Genomic DNA, 16,613 nt, shown 5'->3' on the forward strand with positions numbered 1-16,613 from the left:
AAAGTGGAAAGAACCAATCAGAACAAAAGCAAAAGGTCTTTCCACGGAAAATTTGAAAGACCTAAGTATTCAAAATCTATCGTACGAATGGAAGGACATAATGGGGGTGGGGGGGGGGGGGGGTCAGAGACAACAACCAAAGCACACAAAAATACTAAACGACATCAAGAGGTTTCGTTAAAGAATTCCCTCTTAATTAACATATAGGTTTTCTGTAGAACCATGCATACGTTTGTATGCCAGTTTTGTTGATGAAAATAGTGAGTGTGTCCTGCGAAATATTACAATCATTTCACCTGAACCATATTAAATTTTATTTAGTTTAATTTCAAACGCAGATTTTCTTGATATCTATTTTGTAAAATTGTAAAATTAGCTTTAAGACAAGTGAAACTTTAATTGGGAAGCATTTATTGCAATCTCCAGAAAATCAATAATATTTCTGTAATTTGACATTTTAAAGTAATGTAATTTTCTTTATAAAATGCAATGAAATAATCTTTCTTGGTGCTGATTTCATAAAATTTTGTTCTGACAAACAAGAATGTCCTTAATAGACATTTTTAAGATGATTGAAAACGTCAATGTTTGTGTATGTTTCATCAATCTTTCCGTCCTTCTATGACATTGCAAAAATATAGTCTAGTACATGAACATGAAAATTGAGTTATTGCATTAATTATGCGAAGGACAATTTTCTTCAATAATTATGTAATTGCCAGTTTGTTGTAGAGTAGTAAAACACCAATTAAAATATGCTAAAGTTAGTTTGATGTGAAAATACCAGGAATAGATCCAGTAGCTTTTAGAAAAAAAAAACCTAAGACATGAGCATTATATGAAAGATAACTCTAAAATCATGAAAACACTTTTCCGGTATTTAAACCGCTCAAGAAAACAAGGAAGAGTATATCAATAATTATATTACGTAGATGTATCTCTTTAATTTGGTATATAAGGCACTTAGGAAAACAAGGAAGAGTATATCAATACTTACATTACGTAGATGTTTCTCTTAATCTAATAATGTAATTATTGATATACTGTTCCTTGTTTTCCTTACATACCAAATTAAAGAGAAACATCTATGTATAATTATTGATATGCTCTTCCTTGTTTTCCTAAGCGCCTTATATACCAAATTAAAGAGAGACATCTAAGTACAGTAGTTATTGATATACTCTTCCTTGTGTTCCTAAGCGCCTTACAAACCAAATTAAAGATACACATCTATGAAAAGTAATTATTGATATGCTCTTTCCTGTTTTTCTGACGCCATACATACCAAATTAAAGAGAAACATCTATGTAATGTGATTATTGATATACGTTTCCTTGTTTTCCTAAGCGCCTTATATATCAAATTGAAGAGAAACATCTATGTAATTTAATTATTGATAGACTGTTCCTTGTTTCCCTGTGCGCCTTATATACCAAATTGAAGAGAAACATCTATGCAATTTAATTATTGATATATACCATTCCTTGTTTTCTTGAGCGCCTTACATACCAAATTAAAGAGAAACATCTATGTAATGTAATTATTGATATACTCTTCCTTGTTTTCCTGAGCGCCTTATATACCAAAATCGAAGCAAAACATCTATATAATTTAATTATTGATATACTCTTCCTTGTTTTCATGAGCGCCTTACATACCAAATTAAAGAGAAACTTCTATGTAATGTAATTATTGATATACGCTTCCTTGTTTTCATGAGCGCCTTGCATACCAAATTAAAGAGAAACTTCTATGTAATGTAATTATTGATATACTCTTCCTTGTTTTCCTGAGCGCCTTACACACCAATTTAGCGCATGTAAAACATTGAAAATCTACTGATACAATGAAGTTGTTGAATTTACTGCTATAGCGATGTTGCTTTTTTTCCAAAACAATAATTAATACAGATGAATAAATATATAATAGATAACAGGGTTTTCAGATTCTGTCTCAGAAAACATAATAAAAAGACCCAATTATGTTTTATTGCAATTAGTTAAGGTATCTACAAAAAGAACATAAATTATAACCAATATACAAATTACAAGAATCGATATCTTAAACACGAATGAAAGCTTGTAGTAAGCTGATGTAATAAGGTTTTAAGAAAATATATTTATTTTTTTAGATATTAAAGCATTTATATCCGTGGAAATTTCCTCCGCTGAAATGTTTATAATAAAAGGGATATAATCCAATCCCGATAATGGAGTAAGAAATTTACTTTAGAGTTGTTATTCCTGGGTTACAAGCTTACAAATAACATCACAATATGTTGGATGTAGACGTGTTTCCGCACATGTAAGTCATTTGATTAGTTCGATTAATTACTTTAAGTAAGTTTGTCGCCTTTTGTGATATGAAATCAATAGATTTCTGTCACAGATGTTGTAAAACCTGTAAGAAACAAGATTAGGTTTAAATTTTGAACATGAGTTATGGATCTTGCATCATCACTGTTTTCTTTCAATCTTTCAGGCGAATGTCAACGCTGTCTTCCCCTCATCATGTGGGTAGTACAAGGTAAGCTGGATTTATTATATTGATTTGACATCAGCATTATTTATAGGCTAGAAGACACAGCGATGTTAAGAGTACAATACAAAGACAAGTTAGTACACTTTTTTGAATGATGTAAGTCATTCCGAAGAAATGTTAAAAAAGGTTTTATACCGTTTCCTTTGCATTTATCTGTATGGATAAAGTTTGATAAAATATGAAGTCTTGCACCCGTCTTCATTAAACTGATTAAAATATCTTTCCCTTCTGTTTTTCTTACTTTCCTGTGGTTACACTGACTGAGTTTAAAACTGAAATGTAGCAATTAAGATGTGCGTTAAAGAAATTACAAGCAACCCTTGCATAAAATGTACAAAACTTCAAATTCCTCTTTTGTCTAATCAATTATTGAGCAGTTTGAATGTCACATGGTGAAGGCTGTGTAAAAGGCCAATTTGACATTTGCTGATTCATCAACTCAAATCAATCAGTCAATTAATCAAGAGAAATAGGGAGAGAGTGAGAGATGGGGGAGAGAAAGATATATTAGCGAAAGGTATGAACTCCGTCTAGATTTCGACAGAGCACAAAAAAGGTGTAATGCTTTTAATTTGAAAACAAACTTAATTAATATTTATAGATTTGTTTACATTTTTGAGTTGTTTGTTTTTTACCTTTGATTGATTATGTTGTATTCCGATTATTTACAGTATTATGTACTCCATATTTGAATGCAATACAAGAATAATGGTAAAACAATCTTATAAACGTTTAAACTATTGATGTGAAGTCGGGCTATTTGTTAATCGTTGTTTCTTTTTCAAGAATCAACGCTTCTCAAGAAGTCACTCTAAAGGAGTTCAATTGTTCACTTTGTTCGAGTTAAGTTTGGATGCACTAATCAACTGATTTTTGTAATATAATGAAATAAGTTTAAAAAGTTACCTTTTGCAATTTTTATTTGCCGTCATTCGGAAGTCCCTCCTTGAAGTCTGTAATGTGCTACTGATATGAAGCACAACGACGAAAATCCAAAATCATTAGTTGAAAATAAAGTGTTTAGTTTATATAGATATATCAATATATAATTCTTTAAGTTTTGGCACTTCTAAAGATTCTATACGTTGTATTTATAGAAGGAAAAAAGTGGTTTTCATCAAGCCAGCCAACATAAATTGTAGAGTTAACGTTGGGAGTAAAGATGTGTACCTTTAAGTTCGATTCCCTGTTTTCTCTTTTAGTTCTTTTTAGTTTGCTTTTTTAGTTTTTCATACTTGGTATGGTTGTTGTTGATATTTTGGCAATTACAACGGATTTATTTCACATACTTGTATTTCATAAGAAAATGATTACATTTAATTTGTCAATTTTCCACATTTTATATATTAAAAGTAAATTCATCTCCTTAAATACATATGTTACATGTGTATATTCGCAAATTAATATATAAATGTAAATCGAGATTTGGTTTGAATTTTGTTTCTTCCTAGAAATTTAGTAGCATACGTATGTGCAATATGCTTTATATTTATTGGAAATTTTAGCCAGAATTAGTGCGATTTTGTTCTAATACTTTTATGATTAAATCCACTAAGTTTGTATATTCTAAATAATTGTTTTAACTATTGCATCATTCAAATAATCAGTTGGTTATTTTATCTCACTGGTAATAGGGTTTACTAAAAACACCATATCGTCTGAGGTCAACTTCGTCTAAGAAAGATGCAACCGGCAAATCCTGTTAGTGCATCATGTCTAATTAAAATGATGCGATTGTCGAGGTACTTGGAGTTTGACTCAAATAGCATTCATAAGGTATGCGCAATTCCCAAAGCACGGTTGTCATTCGGTATATCGAGAAAAATGATCGCGAAAGAATAAGTAACGGTGGTCAAGTATTGCGATACGATCTTGAAAAGTCTGGTATGGGATCGTGAAGTAAATTTTATCGAGAAGACACATACAAGGTCAATAGATAATCTAACTAATTGAATTATAAGTACAAATTTTGAAAAAAATTAAACTGTCTGTCAAAATCGGTCAACATTATGAACAGTATCTTAAAAAAATCAGTGTTTAAAATATCACCGTTTTTACAAAACTACAAAAGGCAGATTGCTCTTCAACATTTCACAAATTTGATAAATATCTTTTTTTAGCTAGAATTTCAATGGAAAATGATTTGATCCATATCATTTCCATAACCAGATATACTCTTTTACTATACGCTGATTTCTCACGTTATTTAAACGTTTTATGGGCTAAATGGACCCCTGCATCTTTGAACTTATGAAGTAATTGTGACTGCTTGAAATTTTTCAAACACCCGTCTTTATTCTTACGTACATAATCTAACCCTGCCAAAAAATATATTAATTTTGTCATTTTAAAACAGTTATCAGAGCAATCATAAGGAAGTCATCCCATTAGAATATTCATCCCTTACCTCAACGTACTGACCAACTTCCAAGCAAGGACTGAAGCTCATAAACTCGGCAATCAAACGCAGGACTTCTGGAAAGTCCGGAGAGCCGACAACCTTGCTTCGGAAGTTGCGTACTGACGTAGATTTTATGCCCAACAAACGCACAAATGACGTCAAATAACGTCAGATAAAAAACACTTGACGGAAAGACAACGATTGGAATCAAGCGTAATCTCCGGGGATTCCAAATTTGTGGCTTGTGAAACTGTTGAAAAAACTCAGTTTTTTTTTTAAATTAACAAATTATGAACTTTATCTTTATGAGCTAGAATTTCAACAACAATTTATATTTAGGTGTATTATGAAATCCGTATTGATTCCCAGAGTAGAATTTCTGTTTAGAAATAGTTACTGTATTGAAAAAACAAATCACAAATTTGAAGAAACTTTTTCTTTTCTAGGATTTGATCGTAATTAAACTAAGTGTATTATACTATTATTAATTGATTATCAGTGTCCAAATTCCGGTAAAAACTGAGTTTGTATAACAAAACTTGAAAAAAATCTTTTTGTGTTACAATTTATATGTCATTTTGAATCGATTCCCAGTGTCAAGAATTATCCATTGCTGCCATTTTCGAAATGACCCGTCATATTGTATGAACAATTTCATAATGAAATTTTATATATAAATAGAACATATCTCGAAATTATTCCTGGTTTAAACGTTTCCAAGCCAAGCAATGCTTAAATGACGGCGGTGAGAACAGTGAATGATACGATTAAAAGAGATGCGAAAGATACCAAAGGGACATTTAAACTCATAAGTCGAAAACACTGACAGCGCCATGGCAATAGATGAAAAACGAACTAAAGACAAACAGTATACAAAACACAACATAGAAAACTAAATACTTACAACAGTATACAAAACACAACATAGAAAACTAAAGACCGAGCTTCACGAACCCCACCAAAAACCACTTTGCTCCTCTCTTGTATATGGCTTCAATAAGAATTGATGTTAGGTGTATGATATAAGTCTTTTCTGCATTTTAAAACAAGCTGTTGACAATAATTGCTACAACAAGTCGTTCATTGGCTAGCCACAAAACCAGGTTCAACCCACCATTTTTTTCTTAAAATGTCCTGTACCAAGTCAGGAAAATGGCCATTGTTATATTATAGTTCGTTTCTGTGTGTGCTACATTTTAATGTTGTGTTTCTGTTGTGTCGTAGTTCTCCTCTTATATGTGATGTGTTTCCCTCAGTTTAAGTTTGCTTTTTTCTCAATCGATTTATGAATTTCGAACAGCGGTATACTACTGTTGTCTTTATTTATCTTATTTTTCTGGATAATAAGTGACAAGTCAATCTTACATGATTTTTCTAATAATCCAAACAAGTTACAGACACTGTCAAAATTAATATCAGAAGTACAAATTTATAATAAAAAGTACAACGAACCGTTGTAATTTTTTCCTTTAGAGACTTCAAGCGTGTTTTGTTTTGCACATATACCAAATAACTAACGAGAAATGCGACATATTATCAGTAATAAAATCCGCTGGGGCATTTTGTCTGGGCATAAATCGTCGTAGCGGATGTAAATCAAAGTACTGAAGTACTGAACATCGGATGACCGCAAGTTCTTGTGGATGGTCACAAGCACTTGTCTCAGAAAAAAAATCACATCTGTATACCTGAAAGTGAGGTTAATGTACAAAGATATATTTTTCTCTGAGACAAGTTCGTGCGTGGATAATGAATAAATGACAGGGAATTCAACGTCACCGTAATAACTATTATATTGTAGTGATACAAATCAGTATACTCTGGTTTGGTGTTATATATTATATTAATGTTTGTATATAACAGTTACATGTATAAAATATAATTTTCATCCATTTGTATATCATTCTATTTTACTATTCTAATAATAGTGCAGTGCAAGTGCATGGTGGACACTCTTCTGTAATAATAAGATTTTTCTAATAGATTGGATTTGAGCAGGCATTCATATTTTCCCGCAAAACGTTCTTGAGATATTCTTCCGCATGCGTTAACACAATTTTTCTGTACGTGTGCATAGATATTATCAATGATTTTTTACTTATATATATATATATATTTCTAACGACAAAACATTTTCATATTATTAATTTATGTTCTAAACAAAAATATTTTATGAGTATTCATTTAAGAAATGAATTTATAACAAGCGATAAGGAATGCTATTTTGCACTCGATAATGTCCGCGTATTAAAATAGATCGGTTACCAGTCAAACACGAAAGTTACGCAAGTAGAAATCTCGTCGGCAACATCACATCGGAATGCCCTCACGGTCATCGCGATGTAAAAATTCTCTGATATAACTGATGGTAATGCAGCTATAATGTGTTTTTACTTCACTGCAGCCTTTTTTCTTTACAATAAATAAAATTTTGGTTTACACAACATCATATGTATATGTTATTAAACGGTAATCTACGTTTGATCGTACCTGTAATAAACCCAAATGGCATTGCTAATCGACGATTATCGGTAAATTACGATTCGAGTCAAATTATCAATTAATTGAATGTGAAGTTTTGTGCAGTTGTGTACAGCAAAATATCATGGGATCGCCTGTTACAGAAAACAAGAAACGAATTTATGGGAAATGTCAAAAATTAATTAAGCGGGAATAGTGGCGATGAAATATTCATTGACATTGTATTTCCAACTAGATACCAAATTAAGCAACAAATAAGAAACCTGAAAACCATAGAATCCGATGAAGTACTTGTTTTGAATGCATTGAAATACTCTAGAAAACCTATTTATTTTATCGACATTATTATTTTATTTCTGATTACTACACACAAGAAGTATTTGATATAAAACATAAGGTATATGGATTCTAAATTTCTGCTATATCCAAACTCAAAAGTTTAAAGTCGTGTTCGAAAACAACATATAGTACATAAAAACAACATATTGTACATAAAAACAACATATAGTACATAAAAACAACATATAATACATAAAAACCTTACAACAGACCAAACCCCACCATTCCGACAAAATAGACTTACACATTTTATTTTGCTTTTCATTAATCCCCCGAAGACTGCTTTAAATATTGGGAGCCAACAAATTCACCTTACCGGCAAATAAACAAAGCATTGACTTTATATGACGTCATTCTGTGGTCTCGAGAGTCAGTCAATTTCCGTAAATTTAGGTTGGAAAATAAGACAGACTTATCTCACTGGTGATCTTCCTAGAATAAATATTTTAAAAGAAGACATGAAAATGCTCTTAGGATACACAAGATATTCTAGATGTGAAAATGCTTCCAAGGTACTCTATATTGTTATCCATCACAGAACTAACGTACTCTATATTTATGTTGCCCATAATTTATAAAACGTCTCAGACAGTGAAATAAAACTAGAATCCCGTTTCTAAGAAAACTCCTACCACCACATTCATATATATGTAGGATGTTACTCTAGGGGCTTTACTTAACTGCATTAATCAAAGTGTTACTGACACACTTGCTTTATACACGATGTTGTGCTTTTGTTCAGGATTATTCTATTTTTGTTATGTTATTCATTATAAGATTTTTTATCGTTTGATTTCATTGAATCTATTTAACTAAATATTTATAATAAAATATCATAAAAGATCCTTAAATCAAGATCAGACAGTTGTCACCTGCTATCGTCAATGCCGGGACCTTTTTATAGAATGAGTAAATAGAATTAATACAGTCGATCAATCAAAGTGACATATTCATTCATCAGCATAGAGTTCTCAGACTTATGAATAATAAATAAAAAAAAACGAAAGTTTATTATAACAATTATGCCTTAATTTTATTCCGATACATGGATTTGCTGTCAATGAGAACGAAAAACCTTCACCGAGGCCACAGTTTTTAGCAATTCATTTCTTCTCTTTTTTTGCCTTGTCAAAACCTTTTCTGTGGTTGTAGATAGCTTTCTTTGATTCATTGAAAATAACTCGCCTTTTCGTTTAGAATATTTGCTACAGTACAGCAAATCTTTACGTGTAAAACCCTACAGTTCAAATTGTTGATTATTGATGTAATTAAGGCATCCCACATTCACCAGTAATAGATATCAATATAGACGTAGGTCCCAAATTAACGCTATATTTCATTCCTTTAAGACTTTTATTGACAGTCATGTCCAGTTATAAATATTCAGTAAAGGCAATAAACATTGCCTTCAAATGTTAAGATTTGTATCTCGGGTTTATCCCACATGCTTTAATCTAATCACCTTTTACTTCGAGGCTGTAATTATAATAAATTACATGAATATCAAATCTAAATCGGGATATGTTGATACTTCTTTGATCCACCTTTGAAAAAAAGCCTTTCAACCATAAATTTCAAGATCTATAGTATGCTTTTATTTTGAGTATGTTATGATGCAAGAACTACAAAAAGTGTGTTGGTCTATTTAGTTCATCTACAGCTACATGTTTCACTAGCCTGTTAGCTCTGAGGTTGTGAGTTCGAACCCCACACGTAAGACTCCGATCTAAATCGAGAAGAATTGCCAGTTTTCCTGCCGAAGGTCGGTGGCTTTTCCAGGTATACCGGCTACCTCCACCAATTAAAAGTGGTCGCCATGATATAGTCAAAGTCGCTTAAAGTGGCGTTAAACACCAAATAACTATCTAACTACAAAAGTATGTGAATGAACTTTTCCAGATATCGATTTTTAGACATATGGTCCTTTCAATTGTCGAAGATTGTGTGTTGCACTCTAGATGTTTTTGGATTTGTCGTTGGGTTTCCGTCTCATTTAAGTTAACCACACATCTCCTTTTATTCATAACAAGAATAGTTCATTGTTGGGAACCTATATATCTTGCTATTTATAGTTGAAAACAATAAAATTTGGTCACTAAATATGTTTGATAAATAGAATAACTGTACGCTACTTAATGTTAATCACATACAGTATTCGCTTCTGAAAAAGTAAAAGGAAATACCATAAATAATAAAAATCGCACGAAACACGAATACTACTTTCCGTAAAAGGTCAGTATAATTTAAATGAGTTATACGCTATCATCTAGTTTTCATTAATCAACCCAGAAAAAAAGTTTGAAGTAAATGATCTTACAGAACTCGAAAGATTCGGTAACCTTCTTTGTCTATTCGATTACTTAAGATGTCAATTATTTGACACTCTCATCAAGTTTCTATTTCGACTTTAATTATGAATTTGTTCCCCTGCGAATTGGTTGAATCATTTAAATTTTAGCTTGATGTAAATTCGACAATGGTTTTCAGATAGTTTTAAACATCGGTAATGGTTGGCATTACAAGACAGATTCTATTGGTTTTAAATAAGTACTGAACCACGGTGTGATTCCATCCTGAATTAATGTTCTTGTTAACAAAGCTTTGAAATTATTTCAAAGTTAACGAAATATCATTAAAGTAAATTGTATGGTGAAATGAATTGTTGTATTGCAGAGAAGTCTATTTCTGTGGATCATTAGTACTCAAGTTCTGTTATTATCCAGACCTTGCATTGGCCTTTGATTCTTGGGGAAGCGGGAATCGATACTGAATAACACAATTATTTAGAATAGTAATTTATATCTTACTTAGTTTTTATTTGTGTTTTGCTACATTTGTTTTACAGCTAATGCCGTATATATACTTTTCAATGTGCGTCATACCATTCGTGGGAACGATTATTGTTTTTGTTTGAAATAACAGCAAATCAGACAAGCAAAATAAAACGTTGATCTAATCGTGCCAGTACACGCTACAACTTAAAAAGATATATATATACACATTATCATTGTCGTAGCATTTAAAAATAAAACTAACTCATGACGCATATATAGACAATTTCCTATTTCTATGAAAGACACTACAGATTACCTCTAAAATATCTTTCACAGAAATTCCGTTCTTTTAGTCCGCCTGGCGTCCATCGTCTATCTTCGTTATCGTTCATCGACTGTGACTATACACATTTTCACCCTTTTCTCTTAAAAAAAATCCTCCCATCCAAGGACCATCCTGAAGCGGAACTTTTTTTCCAGCCACTGGGACACAGTCACCTACACGAAGTTTTCTATGATCATAGCACAGCCTCCGGATACCCATAAATGGAAAGGTTAAACATAGTTTTAACATGCATATGAGGGTTGAGCGCTCACAGACATGTGCTTGTTTCAAGTAAGGAGACTATAATCCAGTGCTTGTCGTTGGTTCATGTCTGTCATATTTTTTTTACGTAAATTGTATTGTTAAAAGTTAAGCCGTAAGTTTTCTGGTTTGAATTGTTTCACATTTTGTCGGAGCCTTTTATTGCTGATTATACGTTGTGGGATTTGCTTATTGTTAAAGGCAGTACGGTGACCTATAATTGCTTACATCCACGTCGTTTGAACTCTGGGGCCTCAATGGCCGTGTGGTATAAGTAGTTTGCCTACAGCGTTACTAGCCTGTCAACACTGAGGTTGTGAGTTCAACCTCGCACTGGCAGATGCGTTGGACTGCAATCTTAATTTACTAGGTTTTCTGTCGTTTGTGGGGGTTCTCTCCCGGTATTCCGGCTTCTATCACCAATAGAAACTGACCACTCTGTTATGAGTGCTGAAAGAGGCGTTAAACAACACCAATTAATCAATGTGAACTCTTGTTAGGTGTCTCATTGGTAATCATACCACATATCCTTACCTACGGCCTTAACCCTGTGTCTCATCCACCCAGTCAGTTGTTGGATTTCCTGCTGTGGTAGCTGTCTTTATTTCCGATACAATGCTGCTTTCAACTGACGCTATTTTTGAAGAGGAGGTTTGACTGCTGGTAAACGGTCTTACATTTCCCAAACATACTTAATCGGATTTAAATCTGGGCTCATGGATGGCCATGGAAGAGAAATCACGGCTTCACCTTAAAGTTAGACGGTCATGGCCCTTAAACGATGTGGCTTGACGTTGTCATCCATAAACACAGGTCTTGCAGATAGTGGATAGTTGTCAAAATTGGGGACAACAGCTGGCTGGAGATCTTCTTTGGTGTATAAACACCTGTTAGATTTCTTCGTATGATCACCAAGTCAAACTTACAATCATGAGAGATGCACCCCATATCATTGCAGAGCTTCTGCCGTAAAGGACAGTTGGTTCGATGTTCCTTGTGGTACGTGCCGTATTTTTCTGTCTCCAAACTCTCATTCGTCCATCTGTTGCATGCAGCAGAAACCGGCTCTCGTCTGACCAATGGATCCTGCGCGAGGTCCTTAAGTTCCAACCACGTCGTGGTTAAACACCATGCCAAACGCAATCGTTGGTGTCGATCAGATAACATGGGACATCTGATTACTTTTCTTGACTTCAGTCCTGCTGGTTGCAACCGGTTCCTCACTGTTCTGGTTGATAGACGTCTATTAGATAAACATTCCCTTGTAAGAACAGGACTAGTTGCAAATGCATTCGTTTAACCAGGCGATGCAGTGCCCTGTCTTTACGCTGCGATGTTACGGGTGGTATACCGGATCTTGGCAAGTCTTTCATGGTGTTGGTTTGGATGTGTTTTCTCACAAGCCTGCTGACGACAGTATATTGATAGCCCATCTGACGTCGAATAGCTTTAAAGGACATCCTTGTTGACCGCATGCCGATAATTTGCCATCTTTGAACCCCCGATATTCGTCTTTATACCATGTTCACAAAGAATGAATACATTTTTCAAAACGCCAGACTAAAATACCCAAATTTGAAGAGTGGACATACTAAATTTTGGATATTGCATGGGAGGCGTGGTTCACGTGCATGATACCTCAATATCTTCATTACCGGTCACACCTTTGTAAGGGAACAATGGTCTTGTAAAAATCATTATTTGCATTTAAATTGAAATTCGTGGTAATATGCTGTAATTCAAAAAATTCAGGGGATACTTAACTTTTGTCTTGGTGTATATGTAAATATGAATTTGCGAGGCAGTGGTCTAGCTCCATATCAATTTAGACATTCCGACAGAAAACCTGTCCATAGTATGGACAAGGAAGAACAGAATCACTTATGATGTTTATGTTGTTATGTGTATTTCTAAAGACTATAAACAATTCAAATAAGACAAGTTATCCATTGTATAAAAAACGACTTCTACTTGTGGCATAGATCATCACGTATATACAATTCATACTCAGAATAAGATTTATACCTTTTCTATCATCAGCAACTTTTAAAATTTGAGAAGGTACTGCTTGCTCTTCTGGAGCAATATAGTTTGTAAATAGTTGTTAAATCTTTAGTTTTTTTTAAATTGTTTTCTTGAATATTGTTTGTATTTTCGACCTTTTTCCTTTGAAGATGTTGTTGCTCTCTCTAATATATTTTGAATCCCTCTTTCGGTATTTTTTTTAATTTTCCATAGATTTTGTGCTTGTATATAACACACATTTCTGTTGTCGCCACGTTCATGCACCATTCAATATTCCAGCAATAAATTAACCTTAGTTAAATTGTCACAACTTTTTGTAATTTTTGGTGTTCAATGCTCTTCAACTTCAAAACTAATTTGGTCCTCCAACAGCTTGGATTCTAGCTCCTCTGATGATTTTTGTGTTGACGAAATGCGCGCGTTTGACGTAATAAATTGTGTGTCTTTGATCAGTTTAAACAAAATATATCATTTACAAGGCTTTTAATATTTATCAGGAAGGCGTGTAATGATAAATTTGTAGCTTAAGTGCTCGAACCCCCACGTACTATTTAAATGAATGAATATAAGGCGTACAATGATATTATATAGATGACGACTTTGCAAAGATAAATTAATCCAGGTTTAATCCACCATTTTCTACATAAGGAAATGCCTGTACCAAGTCAGAAATATGACAGTTATTTTCGATTCGTTTGATGTGTTTGAGCTTTTGATTTTGCCATTTGATAAGGGTCTTTCTGATTTGAATTTTCCTTGGAGTTCGGTATTTTTGTTATTTTACTTTTTAAATATATATATTCTGACAGAAAAGGCATCATCAAGGGAGACCTTTATTCAAAATGTAGGTCACTGTTTCATATGAAGAAATACTGATAAAAAAGTAATATAAAACGTATAGTAAAATAATTAGCCAGCAAGATTCTCTAAAGGCTTCACTTAAATCCATGAGTATACATACGTCTGATACGATATACTATGAGGGAGTTGTAAATATGGGATGTCTGATATGATATACCATCATAAAATTGTCAATAGGGGATACCTATGTCTGATATAATAAACTATCATGGAGTTGTCAATAGGGGATGTCTGATATATTATATTATCAGCGAGTTGATAATAGGGGATACCTATGTTTGATATGATATACTATCATGAAGTTTTCAATAGGGGAAACCTATGTCTGATATGATATAGCATCATAGAGTTGTCAATAGGGGATACCTATGTCTGATATGATATACTATCATAGAGTTGTCAATAGGGGATACCTATGTCTGATATGATATACTATCAAGGAGTTGTCAATAGGGGATACCTATGTTTGATATGATATACTATCAAGGAGTTGCCAATAGGGGATACCTATATCTGATATGATATACTATCAAGGAGTTGCCAATAGGGGATACCTATATCTGATATGATATACTATCATGGAGTAGTCAATAAGGGATACCTATGTTTGAAATGATAAGCTATCACGGAGTTTTCAATAGGGATACATATGTCTGACATGGCATTCTTTCTTGGAGTTGTCAAAAGGAGATACCTTTGTCTGCTATGATATACTTTCATGGAGCTGTGAATAGGGAATACCTATGTCTGATATGGTATACTTTCATGGAGCTGTGAATAAGGGATAACTATGTCTGATATGATATACTATCATGAAGTTTTCAATAGGGATACCTATGGCAGACATGATATACTATCTTGAAGTTTTCAATAGAGGATACCTGTGTCTGATATGATATACTATTATGAAGTTTTCAATAGGGGATACCTATGTCTGATATGGTATACTGTGTTGTGAAAAGAGGATATGGTGTACGCTCACTAAAATGGCAGTGAAGCGTTTTGCAAACTATTTTAAATTCTTCTTAGATAAATATTGCTCTTATACACTCTATATATATTACAGTAAATTATGTTCATTGTTTTAGAAGTTGTTGAAGTCATTTGCTCCAGATATATAACCCCATACACGGAAAGATAGAAAGGATGTTGAGCTGTAGTTCATTCCATAAATCATTTCGGTCACAAAATAATACAGATGATGTACGAGGACGTCAATTCGTTACGAACATTCAAATTCATCCATTGAGGAATTGTGATGGAAATTCTTACATCTAATGAGAAAGCCTTAAAATCGATTCTTATCTTTTCACCGAATCCAAATCATATCGTATAAAGATAGTATTTTGTGAAAGCAAACTAAAATAACCTTTACCAGTTTAGAAAGAAGTGCCATTTTCAATTAAGAAAAGGCATGTTTTCTCACGGGAAAGAGTCACTCTTTTAAAGAAAACTAGATTATCATGACTGTGTTAAAGATGGAATTTGCAAATAAACAAATGACCATGACTATCATTATATTTTAGGGTTTTTTCTGTTACAAACTTGCAATAATTCTTTTCAAAAGAATAATTGACTTGGTTATACGGGCTTATTTGTTGAACAATCATCCATATTTGTTATTTATCTTCATTTTATTGAAGGTGCCAACATCGATATTTCAGATGTATCATTTTTATAAAATTCGTTTTCATTATTTGTATATCAGTATAAACAACAATAAAATGTTTACATAATCACACATTCATTTACTCTTTCTGTTTATATAAATGAACTATGTCAAACATGGATGAAAAAAAATAAAATAACAAAAATACCGAACTCCAAGAAAATTCAAAACGGAAAGTCCCTTATCAAATAGGAAAATCAAAAGCTCGAACACATCAAATGAATGGAAAACAACTGTCATATTCCTGACTTGGTATGAAAAGAGTATGTTCGATGATGCCCCATTATTGTCCATTTCCTAGCCAGAGTTTCAAATAAGTTTTTAATTGCCATGATCACACTGTATTAAAGTTAAAACATTTGAAATGAATTTTAGATCACGTCCATGCACGTAGGAGCATATTAAACTATCAGGAGGTTAAGGTAAATGCTTTTGATAAAAAAAAATGAAAATAAATAAACAATATTAATATGCATGATGTGTTTAAAATGGATGATTAATTTAGTGAATTTGTGAAATGTGTCTAACGTGCTTAGTTTCTTAGATGGACATTGTAAAGCATGTCATTTGTCTGTTGAATACCGAAAACGGTACACGTGAATAAACTCATCATATACACCAGGATTCAAATATTGTACGCCAGACGCGCGGTTCGTCTACTATAGACTCATCAGTGACACTCAAATCAAAAAAGTTAAAAAGGCCAAATAAAGTACGAAGTTGAAGAGCATTGAGGACCCAAAATTCCGAAAGGTTTTGTCAAATACAGCCGAAACAGTGTAGTTAGAGAAGCAGATTTTACGACCGGATCTCTCAAAATACAAAATTTCGTCACACTCACTAAAAGAAAAAGGGATTTGTTTTAAAAAAACAAGTCTCGTTTGGAATAATGAAGTGTTCTTAATGATGTAGTTATATAATATTTACTCGTGTTAG

At 32.8% G+C, this 16,613-nt stretch overlaps 1 protein-coding gene across 2 annotated transcripts in view; it reads left to right on the plus strand.

The window, feature by feature from the left end:
* The window catches only part of LOC127711653 (potassium voltage-gated channel protein Shab-like), a 133,121-nt gene that overhangs the window by 62,527 nt on the left and 53,981 nt on the right, over window positions 1-16,613 (plus strand). For both annotated transcript variants that reach the window (XM_052217780.1, XM_052217773.1), the window contains exon 2: window positions 2,482-2,526. In XM_052217780.1, coding sequence (XP_052073740.1) covers window positions 2,482-2,526 — 45 coding nt within the window. The remainder of the gene's footprint in view (window positions 1-2,481; window positions 2,527-16,613) is intronic.

This window comes from Mytilus californianus, unplaced genomic scaffold (assembly GCF_021869535.1).
Source record: "Mytilus californianus isolate M0D057914Y unplaced genomic scaffold, xbMytCali1.0.p SCAF_1, whole genome shotgun sequence".
NCBI lineage: Eukaryota > Metazoa > Mollusca > Bivalvia > Mytilida > Mytilidae > Mytilus > Mytilus californianus.